The 14,004-nt window shown below is 39.1% G+C and overlaps 1 protein-coding gene across 3 annotated transcripts in view; it reads right to left on the reverse strand.

The window, feature by feature from the left end:
• Positions 1-14,004, reverse strand: part of LOC126470531 (protein inturned) — a 258,007-nt gene that overhangs the window by 243,350 nt on the left and 653 nt on the right. For all 3 annotated transcript variants that reach the window (XM_050098452.1, XM_050098451.1, XM_050098450.1), the window contains exons 2-3: positions 13,839-14,002; positions 2,034-2,182 (exon numbers count right to left, since the gene is read on the reverse strand). In XM_050098452.1, the coding sequence (XP_049954409.1) occupies positions 2,034-2,182; positions 13,839-14,002 (313 nt within the window). The remainder of the gene's footprint in view (positions 1-2,033; positions 2,183-13,838; positions 14,003-14,004) is intronic.

Below are 14,004 nucleotides of genomic sequence, written 5' to 3' on the forward strand. Positions count from 1 at the left end.
AAGCTGCCTTCTATTCTCTTTATGATTAAATATATATTCTGACAAACAGCATGTGTTCTACTACTAAAATCTGAACTTCATTTTATTACGTTCTTAGGATGACTTGTTTGAGCCCTCTGATTGATTTGAGTGTTGATATTCATCAGCAGTATATCAATCACACTGGGAGTTGATTTTCAAGATTTCAAAGGATCCATCTCAGTAAAATGAGTCACAAGAGAATTAAAGGTCCACCCTGACAGAGCCCTGGGGCAACACAGGTACTTCAGCAGTTACCCGCTAACAACTGTTTTGCCTTGGCAATTATCCACTCCATCGGTATGTAGCACACGTACAGGTTGAAGGCTTTTTTCCTAGATGTTTGTATCATCCTTGTAATCCAGGCAGTTAAGCCAAGATTTATATTCCGTGGGGCACACAATGTTCTTCGGCAATACTACATGGTGATCATTGAAGTACATACAGAGCTTACAGTTACAGAGGACTGGAGGTACTCATCAGCCCCAGATCACTTATTGATAATTCAGTAGATAAACTTGAGGTAACGGCAAATAAGGTTTTAAATGAAACGGTGAACTGGTTCAACATTAATGGTCTTATTTTAAATTACTGTAAAACAAACTACATTCAGTTCCACAAAACATCCAAAGATGAGGAAATATTTGTAAAGATAGGTGAGCAGACAATAACCAGGGTAGATTCCTCAAAATACCTAGGCTTGCATACTGATAGCAAACTGAATTGGTCAAACCACATCGTGGATCTGTGCAAAAGACTAAGTTCAGCAACATACGCATTGCGTATTGTTTCTTCTTATAGAAATATGGAAACCATGAAGTCAGCGTATTATGGTTACTTTCATGCAATTATGGCATTTTGAATTATATTTTGGGGAAATCAGCCACTGGCTAAAAAAGTACTGTGTGCACAAAAAAAGAGCCATAAGGATCATGTGTGGAGTCCATCCTAGAGCCACATGCAGGAATCTTTTTAAGAAGCTTGAAATACCTACATCCACTGCGCAATATATATTCTCGTTGATGTGCTTCATAAGGAAAGAAAAATCCATCTTTAAGCTGAATAGTGCATATCACAGTCACAATACAAGGAGGAAACATGATATCCACTATGAACAGCCAAATCTAAGTATGGTGCAGAAAGGAGTCCATTTCAGTGGCTGTAAGATTTTTAATGCCCTCCCTTTAAGAATTAAGTGTTTGGTAGATGACGATCTCTTGTTTAAAAAAACCTTAAGGCAGTTCCTATTGTAAGGATCATTTTATACATTAGAAGAGTTCCTGAACTACAGTGTTTAACATCTCTTGTATTGTAAATTGCAAATGTATGCCCAAATTTGTATTTGTAATACCGAATATTTTTATTGTAAACATGTATTTTGCAATATTTATTTCTCTGTAACACTTATTATTTTGTAATCTTTATCTATCTCTAAAATGTATTTTTGTAGTGGGACCTAAGTTACTGTTTACTGTTTTTTGTTTTGTATTCTCTATCTATCTCTAAAATGTATTTTTTGTAGTGGGACCTAAGTTACTGTTTACAGTTTTTGTTTTGTTTTATGTATTACCATAAATTCTGGCCAAAAGCTTGTAAAATTGACACGTTCCATATCCTGTGATAGTGTCACAACATGGATCACCGGAGCAAGAGATAAATAAATAAATAAAATAAATCACAAACCCTGAGTTTGCCAAACCTATACCCAGCCAACACAGATGAGCTGCTTCAGGTGTTCACCAATTCGTCACTTGGAACTGCCCTGTATGCATATGTGAATGTCATCAAGTCTTCATGATATCTGTGTTTGTGATTTATATCAGTGTTGTGGATGCCACAATTTATTTTTAAAAAATCTGCTGCAAGTTATGAACATAGCTCATGAATTTGTATATGGAAATGAGTGTATTTGAAATGGTTAGTGCAAGATGTGCCATTACTAACTCTGCAGATCATTTTCACTATCAATGAGAAGATAATTCTTGAACATCACGCAACGTATCATATAAAATTACCTGCCAGTCCTGGAATGTCACTTTGCTGTTGGAATATTCTTGTATAACAGCTACTTCTCTGGGGGTAGATGGCAAAGATGATGAGATTTTTGCACTCTGCCATCTGAGCCGCTTACTACTTCGATGCTTAATCAATTGAGCAAGTTTACCTTGTGGAGGAAAAAAGAGAGTTAAACATTAACATGTTATACCTCTTACCAATGTTAAACAGTAACACACAAAAAATTACTTTCATTCTGAAATATTACTTTTACATGCAAGATGTGCATCCACTGTACTATTTATTTAGATGCTGAGTTACCACATCCAGAAACTTTTGAAAAAGTAACAAGTTTCTGTCAGTTGACTGTAGAAGTTGAGAGAGATGAAACTGTGTGTGTGTGTGTGTGTGTGTGTGTGTGTGTGTGTGTGTGTGTGTGTGTGTGTGTGTGTGTGTAGAGTGGTAGAGTTTTATTGGTCCTGCTAATCATATAGTACACAAATAGTACATTCTGATGTAGGACAAGTCAATGTATAACAAAATATAGTATTAAATTTGCATTAATTTCATTATTTCTACATTAAATGATCATTGAGTTAGAATATACAGAGAAAATATTGTACAAAAATAAAGAGTAGATACATTAAAGCAGAAAGAGCATGTTCTGTACTGGCAGATTAATATTTGTATTGCAGCAACATTCACATGGTAAATCATTAAAGTTCTAGTAACATTTATATGACACATAACTAAGACAAAGACACACATCACTAGTGAACTTCCTGAAGGAACTTGTGGAGGCTATAGAGGCAGTGATGACTCAAATACGCCTTAGCAGTTGACTTGAAATTTGCCAGGTAATTTATTGATTTAAGTTGTGAGAGAAGTTTACTATAAATAACTTCCCCATAATACAGGGTTCTTTTTTTATTCAGGGTGGTGTTGGTGTGCTCTAAATGAAAGTTTCCTTTTTGCCTGGTGTTATAGGGGTGGATATTTTCATTTTTTCTGGAAGAGAGTGGGATTTTCCATTGAATATTTTTTCACAAACATGGTTATCTCATACACATATATACATGGAAGTGGGAGGATTTCTAGCTTTTTAAAGAGTGGTCTACAGGGTTTGTTCCATTTTACACCTTCCATTATTCTTATAATTCTTTTTTGCAGCCTAAAGAGCTTTTGGCTACGAGAAGAGTTTCCCCAGAAAATAATTCCATATTTCAGTTGTGAGTATATATAGGCACCATACAGTTTTCAGAGAATCTTCGTTGTAGCATCCCTCTAATATTCTCATTAAGTAGCATGTAGTGCTTTACAGACTTTTTCAATATGCATCCCCCATTTAAGATTAACTTGGAGCCATATTCCCAAGAATAATGTTGTCTACATTCTGAAGGTCTTTGTCAGATATCTGAATTTGAGCAGTTTGCTCACCTTTTTCACATTATAGAAATCTAGTGCCACTGTCTTACTTGCATTTATTACCAATTTGTTGTGACTGAAACAGTTTTCAATATTGTTCAGCGTCTCTGTTGTAGACTTCTGAAGCATTTCCATTGCTTTCCCACTCACTAGCACACTTGTATCATCAGCAAACTGGACGATGTTCTCACAGAATTTGTTTAGGTCATTCATATATAACCGAAATAGAAGAGGTCCCAGAACTGAACCTTGCGACACTCCATATTTAATGGTTTCATAATGTGAATAGTGTTAAGTTAGATGAAATTTTGATGTTCCACTTCAACCACTTGTTTTTGACCACTTAGGAATGACTTTATCCAGTTGCTAGATGTTCCTCTAGTCCCCAAGTTGTCAAGCTTAGGCAATAGTTTTGTGTGATCTATGATATCAAAAGCCTTAGAGAGATCTAGACATATCCCAATGCCATATTCATCATTATCTAGTTTCTGAAGTACTTCACTTAATAGTTCAAAAATTGCTGCATCAGGTGATCAGCCTTTCCTGAAACCATGTTGTGCTGTGGATAGTATTTTGTGCTCTTCCAGAAAAATCTACTACCATTCTTTGAAAAAAAATTTCTATGGTTTTTGAGAATACAGATAGTAGAGCAATGGGCCTGTAGTTAGCCACTTCCTCCTTTTTACTTTTTTGAACAGTGGTTTGAGCTTAGCTGTTTATAGGCATTATGGGAAAATTCAGGATTGGATTGATTTGGGGGAAGAGACCAAACTGCGAGGTCATTGGTCTCATTGGGTTAGGGAAGGATGAGGATGGATGGGGAAGGAAGTTGGCCGTGCCCTGAAAATTCCAGTTTGAAAGGAACTATTATAAAGGTGAGCTAATGGTTTAATGATGAGATCTCCACATTTTTTAATAAGGCTGTCTGGGATGCCATCTATTCCAGTGGAATGATTCACTTTTAAAGTTCAGATAACTGACAAGGATTCTTTCTGAGTTGTTGGAAAGAGAAAGTGAAGTAGGATTTATGCTGGTATTTCCAGATGATACTGGGCAGTTTGTATTGCAAGATCTGATTACAGCAATTAATTACTCGCATATATTGCTAAAATAAGTATTGAATACATTTGCTATTTCTTTAGGATCATTAATTTCTTTGCTGTTACAATTCAATTTAATATTGGAATTTTGAGGAGAAACATTGTCAGTTTGTTGTTTCACTATACTCCATACAGGTTTCATTTTGTTATTGGAGTTATTTATATAGCAGTCATTTGCCATTAATTTAGCTTGTTTGATAACTTTTTTAAGTATCATTTTATAATTCTTGACATATGCAAGGAATTTTTTGGATACTATGGAAGACTTGGAGATCTTATATAATCTTTGTTTTTCAGCACATGACTTTTTTATACCTGTTGTCAACCAGCAATTTTTTCTGTTAAGCCTACTACACTTGATTTTGTGATTTTTAGCTGGAAATGACATGTTAAAATAATGTGTAAATATATCCATAAATAAGATGAACTTCTCATCTGTGTTTTTATATCTGTACATTTCCGTCCATGTTTCCTTCCTTAGTAAATTCCTAAAGTACTCAATGTTTTGATGGCTGAAGGTCCTTCCTATTTTTATTGTTTCTGTTTGTTTAATTAAGTTCAGCATTGAAGACATCTCAAGAAGCTGTGCATAGTGGTCACTGAAACCCGTGTTGAAGTTTCTAGCTGCATATTCATGGCTTTCCTTGTATATCAGTATCATATCAATAGTTGTGCTGGATACACTTGTAACTCTGATAGGGGAATTTATAATAATGTTGCTCAATTAGCCATAAGATCATCTCTATCTTTTGAAATTTTTTTAAAGTAAATGTTAAAGCCTCCACATATTATAACAGTTTTGTTTAGGTCCCTGATACTGTCAAGACTACCGTCAGGTTGGTTAAAGAATACTTTTATGTTTGAGTTTGGATTCTGTTCAGGCAAAAGATTGTTTTTATTGAGGTTAGTTCTACAGTAGAAATTTCAAAATCACCTTATTTTCCTAACTTTTAGGCAGCAATAGCTGATATTGTCTTTCACAAATATACACATGTTCCTCCACATTGTGTGTGTGTGTGTGTGTGTGTGTGTGTGTGTGTGTGTGTGTGTGTGTGTGTGTGAGAGAGAGAGAGAGAGAGAGAGAGAGAGAGAGAGAGAGAGAGTGTGTGTGTGAGTTCTGATAAAAGGCTTCCTCTGAAGTCTTAAGCTTGAATGTATTCTCTTATAAATATTATACTCAGTGCTGACTTTCTATTACATATATAAATGCAATGGAGAGAGACCACTAGTACCAGTACAGCAAGTGGAATGTTTCAGTACTTCATGTAATGAGAAGATGTCAGACTCTGCACTAAGAATCAGCATGACAGAAAATTTGATTATAACCAGAACATGGGTGCCTGATTAGACACTATCATTTCAGCTATGTTCATGTGCCACTATGTTAATGATGTACTGTGAGTATTTAACTAAGCAAAAACAGCTGCCGTCCTCCAACAGTCAACTGTTGTGGGCAAAAACACAATGAAAGAAGTCCCACAGACTACGCAGTGGCACAGATCGACAAACAAGTGACAAACTAAAGACAGCATGAAATAACTGTAATTGAACGTCTTTAGCTCACTCTCTATTGGCATCATTCTGTAGGCTGACATGTTGTATTTTGTTCTGAGATATAGTGCCGATATTAAAGGTGTTATAGTGTGTAATCCCTGTTCTCTATTGGATTGCCTCTGCCTTCAGTGACCTCTCTACAGTGGTGCCTTAGCATAGAACACATCACTATGAAGTGTGGAAATGAAGATGCCATAAAATCAAAGGACAGTGGCAACACTTTGCAACCAACCAGCAGTAATGCGACAGGTACTTCACAAGATCGACAGCCTCAGTAAGTGCCTCACAAGGTAGGAATGCACAAAACATTAAACTGAAAGGGTTCTGGACCTCAAAGCCAGAACTCTGGTTTATCCATGTGCAAAGTGTTTTCTGCCAACACAATGTGCAGGATGACATGTTACATTTCTATTGTGTCTTCGCCCACTTGAATGAAGCTCAGACAATCATTGCAAGGGACACTTTACACATGCATAGCTATGCACCACTTAAAGCCTGCCTAATCAAGGAAGTCGCACAGTCGCCAGAACCCGGGCTCCACAGATTAACAGTAAATGATGGATTAGGAAACATGTTCCCCACCCAGCCACTGTGAGACCTGACCTACTTTCAGAACAGGCCCTCTGCATAATATGGCTCAGTAGGCTTCTGGAGAACGCGAAACTTATTCCCACAGCGAATAAAAATGCTTCACTCCAGAAGCTGGCACACAAAGCTAAAAACATGGCCGCCTGCATAAAAGGACAGTGTGAGAGTATTCATTCTGCCAATGGCCCCTACCCAAGTATTTTGGTGGCTGTTGCAAACATCGGCATTGACGCAAGCACAAGCCCCCCCCCCCCCCCCCCCCTCCGCCACACACACACACCCGATCAACTAGCCCTAGAAGTTAAGAGCAGGTAGCAGCACTACACAGAGTGCAGTGCTTGGTAGATCAGTGCCAAGGCAGACAGCTGGACAATGATGAACAAGCTAGTGGATACCAGAACAATGCAAGTGGCGGGTGCCCATATCACTGCAGGTTTGGCAACAAAGAGTGCATTTGCTCTGCCCCATATCAGTACCCAAATGTCCCCGACGGCTGCCGAAGGGCACAGCTTCCTGTCGCAGTCTACATTTGAGTGGCCATAAATCTGTCATAACTGCCACACTGGTTTTTAAGTAGTCGCCAACCCATATTGTTGTCCACTGTGTATGCCCAGGTATGCAATGCACGAAGATATCTGCACTGACCTCCACATCACCATCTTGGGCCACTGGCATGGTAGTTCCCCCATGTATCTTCAGTAATGGGATTTTAGGCTCATAATGGACAGAAGCAGCAGGGTGACACACACACACACGTTTTTAGCTGGATATGGCATACACATGCCACAATTACATTACCGCCTCACCCCTCACTAAGCAGAACTACACCCACAGACCGTTTTGTGTTGGTTTCACCTACAACACAGAAAATGTCAAAAAGGCTTCATTATGGACAAAACATCATTAACAAATTTTTTTGTGGAAGCCAGGTCCAACATCAGTGTTTTTACAAGGACATTGTTTCAACCAGATTGCATGGACACTACCCTCCACATCACAGTGGCTAATAACACAACCATCTTGACATACAGCAAGAAGAGACTGTGCGTGGAGCCTACAGGAGCTGACCACATGGAATTTCCTAATTGGAGATATCGGGTAATCTATAATTGGAGCAGATATTCTACACCATTTTCATTTAATTGTGGACATCTAGAGAGGACTGACAGCTCAGGTCACCACTGCAAGCATCTCACAGGAAAAAATATTTTTGATGAATCCTAGAAGAGTTCCCAAGTTTCACTTCACCATCAGGTGACAAACATAAAGTAAGACCAAAGACTCAGCACTTTATCTGCACAACCCCAGGGCAACCAGTGGCAACAAAGCCCTCTTGCCCCACACCTGAGAAGCTGACTGCAGCCAAAGCGTATGTGAAAGGACAAATTAGAGATGGAATAACACAGCCAATGGGCCTGCCCTCTCCATGTGGAGCCCAAACAGGATGATTTGTGGAGACAGAGAGGAGATTACCAGATGCTCAATGAGAGAACCATCCCCAAATAAAGGACATGAACAATAAACTGGCTGGAGCGACAGTTTTCAGTGGAATTTACTGTGCACAATCATACACATAAATCCCCATAGCCACAAGTAATGTGACAAAGACTGAAGCAACGACCCCTTTTGGGTTATATGAGTACTTATACATGCCTTATAGGCTAAAAAATGTTGCCCAGATTTGGCAACATTTCATCCAGCAAGTCCTCCATGGTCTAGACGGTGTATATTGTTATATGGACAATATCATTGTGTTTTCTCATTCACCAGCACAGCATGCTAAGCACCTATGACTACTTTCCAAATGACTTCAACAGGCAAGGGTTGTAGTGATCACAACTAAGTGCATTTTTGGCCAGAGTAGCATCGAGTTCCTGGGGTTTGAGGTGTTAACAGCAGGCATCTTGCACCTAGCAAAATGAGTCTTAGCGATTCACAAAGTGACACAACCAAGGATATTCAAGCACCTTAGGCAGGTTTTACATATGCTCAGCTACTACTGACACCACCAACCTCATGTGATGTCATTGCTGGCACAGCTGACCAGAATGCTCAGAGGAAAATACACAGCAGGTGACTTGGAGTGATGAAGCAATAACCACGTGTGAGTCAGTGAAAGAATATGTTCCACAAGCCATACTACTGAATCATCTGCACAAAAAAGTGCCAACAGCTATTATGGTGGGTGCAAGCCAGGTGGTAGTAGGCACTGCTCTCCAACAGCACGTTGACAACATGTGGCAGCATCTGGCATTCTTCTCCTTCTTGTTAACAGAGTTCCAAAGAAACTGGAGCACCATGGATCATGAGCTCCATGACATGTATGCCGCTTTCAAGCACTTCCATAAATGTGTGGAAGGCAGAGAATTAATTATTTTCACAGACCGTGCCCCCAACACAGCACTTTTTAAAAAGTGTTGCCTAATGGTTTGCCTTGACAGACCAGAGAGGCAAAGTGAATTTCCCAGTTTACCACTGACATACACCAAGTGAGTGGCCACAAGAACATTGTTGCTGACTGTTTATCCAGAAGTTGCATCAATATTAGTGAGATATGATGCAACTACATCACACATGCACAGGTGCAGGACATGGAGTCAGATGTGCTACGGGAGGAACAGAGTTAAAACCTACAATGGCGGAGGCTCAAATCAGCAAAGGCAAATGTATCCCTGTGGTGGAACATCGAGCATGATAGCACATGTGTCTACATTCCTTGCGACTTTCGGAGAATAGTTTTTAGCCTTCCGTAACTTCACGCACCCAGGAGTATGGACTACAGCGAAACTGGTGAAGAGCAAGGTGGCATGGCTCAGGATTAACAGATACTGCCACATGTGGGTAAAGCAGTGTGACAAGTGTCAGCAGAATGAAATTGGTGGCCATGTCCTTGGCCCACATAGATAATTCATCACTCCTTTGGCCAGATATGGAAACATCCATGCAGAACTCATGGGTCCCCTTCTATTACCTGGTAACCTCAGTGGATTGCTGGAGGCCACTGCAGTGACAGACATCATGGCAACAATGGTGACAAAGACTATCATAGAGTGTTGGATAACGAGGTTTAGCACACCACACACCATCACAACCGATAAGTGCCAGCAAGTGGTATGGTGGAGAGGTTTCACCATACCCTGAGAGCAGTGTTGATGTTTCCAGTACTACAAGGTCAGATGCATTGCCACTCAGTCTGTTGGGCCTGTGATTGGCAATCAAAGAAGATCTGCAACATTCAGCAGTACAGCTCATGCACAGTGAAGCGCTACATCTACCAGCAGAACTAATTACCAACAAGCCTTCCAACCTCCACCCACTAGTCTCCATCACCGAGTTCCATCAAGACTTGTGAGAAATGATGGCTCAAATATGCCCCTCCATTCTGCAGTTACGTGGACACAGGAACATCTTCAAATGCAAGGATCTCTGCAGCATACTTTTTGTCTGGCTGTGGAACAACTCGGGCCACCCACCACTTGCATTGCCATACAGTGGCCTGTAAAAGGTTCTGCAGCATGCAATACACACTTTTCATATTCAGCTTAGCAGACAAGATGAAATGGCTTCTGTCGATCCGTGTCACTACACCCCCCCCCCCCCCCCCAACACACCCTTTCTCTTCTTTTCTATTTTCTTTTTAAAAAACCAGAGCTCTGGGTATGTTGGGGAACTGACGTTTTACAGTGTGCCCAGATCTCATAGTCTTCAGATCCAGTTTCGAAGTTTTAAATTTCATGCTCAAAAAATCGTTCACATTGGAGAACCATACAAACATACTGTCATTTGACCATCGGGCAGATTCTCGTATTGACAACATAGAAATAAGCATATCTAGGGTAGAGAAACAACTGAAAGATTTGAAAACAAATAAATCACCAGGTCTGGATGGAATCCCAGTCCAATTTTACAAAGAGTACTCTACAGTATTAGCTACTTACCTAGCTTTCATTTATCGTGAATTTGTCACCCAGCACAAAGTCCTAAGCAACTGGAAAAAAACGCAGGTGACTCCAGTATACATGAAAGGTAAAAGAACGGCCCTGCAAAGTTACAGAACAAAATCCCTAACTTCTGTTTGCTACAGAATCCTTGAACATATACTCAGTTTGAACGTAATAAACTTTCTTGAGACTAAGAAGCTTACGTCCAGGAATCAGTGTGGTTTTAGAAAGCATCATTCGTGTAAAACTCAACTTGCCATTTTCTCACATGATACACTGAGAACCATGGATGAAGGGCAACAGGCAGAGTCCATATTTCTAGGTTTCCGGAAAGCATTTGACACAGTGCCCCATTGCAGGCTATTAACGAAGGTACGAGCATATGGAATAAGTTCACAGATATGTGAATGGCCCAAAGACTTCTTAAATAATAGAACCAAATATGTTTTCCTTCACAGCGAGTGTTCATCAGGGACAAGGGTATCATCAGGAGTGCTCCAGAGAAGTGTGATAGGACTGCTGTTTTCCTCTATACACATAAATGATTTCGCTGACAGGGTGGCAGCAATCTGCAGTTGTTTGCTGATGATGCCATGGTGTTCAGTAAGGTTTCAAAGCTGAGTGACTGTAGGAAGATACAAGATGACTGAGACAAAATTTCTAGCTGGTGTGATGAATGGCAGCTAGCCCTAAATGTGGAAAAATGTAAGTTAATGGGGGTGAGTAGAAAGAACAAGCCTGTAATGTTTGGATATAGTATTACTAGTGTCCTGCTGGACACAACCAAGTCATTTAAATATCTGGGTGTAACGTTGCAAAGCAATATGAGGTGGAACGGACATGTGAAAACTGTGATAGGGAAGGCAAATGATCGACTTCGGTTTATTGGGAGAATTTTATGAAAGAGCAATTCACCTGTATAGGAGACTGCATATAGGACGCTGGTGTGACCTATTCTTGAGTAATGCCCGACTGTTTGGGATTCGTACCAGGTTGGTTTGAAAGAAGACATCGAAGCAATTCAGAGGCGGCCTGCTTTATTTGCTAACAGTGGGTTCGAAAAACATGTGAGTTTTACGGAGGTGCTTCAGGAACTGAAATGGGAATCCCTGGAGGGAAGGCGATGTTCTTTTTGAGAAACACTATTGATAAAATTGAGAGAACTAGCATTTGGAGCTGACTGTCGAACGATTCTACTGTCGCCAACATACATCGTGGGTAAGAACCACGTAGATAAGATATGAGAAATTAGGGCTCATATGAGACGTACAAACAGTTATTTTTCCCTCGTTCTATTTGCAAATGGAACAGGAGCGGAAATAAATAGTGGTACACAGTACCTTCTGCCATGAACCATACGGTGGCTTGCAGAGTACCTAGGTAGATATAGATCACCAAAGCAGATGGGTGGAATCTGAACTGCATGTGTGTTGATTTAATATTATTATTACTTGCAGATGGTGGCTTATATTGTATTGTGTGCAGTGGAGAACAATGTTTTGTTTGTGTTGTATGCTAATGTGGTTGACATGACAAACTGAACTGTATCATAGATCCGGGTCAAAGTTAGGTTGGAAGGTGATAGTTTGGTTGTATGGTAGAAAAACCACGACAAAAAACTGTTTTTAGGGTTTCATACCTCAGTCTGTAAAAACGTAACATTTATAGGATCACTTGGTCATCTGTCTGTTAAGACCCCTTTTTCTCAAAAATGGGTAGAGGTATCAAGTTGAAATTAATGTCAAATACTACAGTAACTTTCCCGTGTAAAAAAATTAAGCTCATAAGTTAATGCATTCAAAAGAAACAGCTATTTATGTTACATATTTTGATACCCACAAACTCACTCATCAAAACAAATGAGCTGTCATTTATGTAGGTCGAACATTTTTTGAAATTTCAAATTGCATTTGAGAATATCTACAAATCTGAAATTATGATTCTGTGAAATAAATGAATAGAAATCTTCAGTCAAATGGCACAAATTTCTTTCTAAAAGTGTGGTGAGGGATAGATCTGTAGCGTAGTTGGAGGCCTAAATTAAGTTGGAAAGTAACAGTTTAATTAAGAGTTGCTGAAGGTAATGAGTAGGTAAGGATAATAAAGGATGCATAGTGCTAATACGTATCTGTTTTTTGGTAGGCATGGGGTGTGATTATTGGGAGTTAATTGACACGGTACTGTACTGATGACATCATTACCATGATTGTGATATGACTGACTGACAATGTCACCAACAACACAAAACGTCAGCAAAATAAAACAACATACTAACAGGCCTTTTTTGTGTAGTTAGTGAAATCATCCATTGGTCACATCTGCAACATGATAATGATCTCATTAGTCTATCAGCGTGGTATTGCATTTTTAACTAATGCCCAATAACTGCTTTGACTGCCCTCCAAAAGGAAATAGATATATATCAGCAGTACCTGCTGGTTCCTTCCTTTCTGAAGTGATGCATGCAGTTTCATATTTACCAACACAGAGTCCCTCATATGAAGAGTAATGAAATGTAGTGCATGTAGTAGCACTGACAGGGATTTGAGCGTTGGTATTTGAATGCATAACAGAACTGAGTTTTCATGCACCAGCAATATGATGATTTATGGTTTTTTTCCGCACTATGGAAGCTATTCATAATCTACAGATATTTGTAAATATTTGTAACGTAATTTACTGTTTCTTTTTTAAAGGAAACACTAGGTAAATTAGAACAGTGTTGCAACACTAGACTTGCATTTGAGAGTAGCGAAGTATAAAACCCAGTAGGATCATACAGAAATAGGTTTTTTATGGATTTCATAAGTCACTATGTTTAATGCCAATGCAGGTCCAAAAAAGAGCATGGCCAACTTTCAGCCCCTTCCCTGTCCATCTGGACTCAAGTTTTCTTCCTTTTAATATAAATATACAAACGTGTCAATACCTCAACAATGTATTTAATATATCCTATACTACAGTATAAAATGTCCAGAAGACAAATAAGTAAATAAAACAAGATGTAAATTAAAACAGGAAGTTCAAAAACTTAAAATGCATTTTTAGTTCTCTCACCAAGACTAGGTTATCATGATTATTTTTAAATATGTTGTAACAGTATTTTTTGAGTCACTAAAAAAAACTTGGTGGGTTAGTCAATGTTTTAAGTTTATTAGGTACTACAGATTAAAACAATTGAAGCATGCGCAGCAGAAGTGTCACTTATGTAACATACTTTTGGTACTCCGTCGAGTTGCGTGTTGTGGAATACTCTCTCTACTATCTGAGTTTGCCACCATGGTCAAGGAGGTACTATTATCACTTTCTGATGTGCACAGAGATTCAACAAAGAAAACTTCCCCTTTTGCATTTATCTCCGTTTCCCATTCCAATAACGACCT

Source organism: Schistocerca serialis, chromosome 3 (genome assembly GCF_023864345.2).
Source record: "Schistocerca serialis cubense isolate TAMUIC-IGC-003099 chromosome 3, iqSchSeri2.2, whole genome shotgun sequence".
Lineage (NCBI taxonomy): Eukaryota > Metazoa > Arthropoda > Insecta > Orthoptera > Acrididae > Schistocerca > Schistocerca serialis.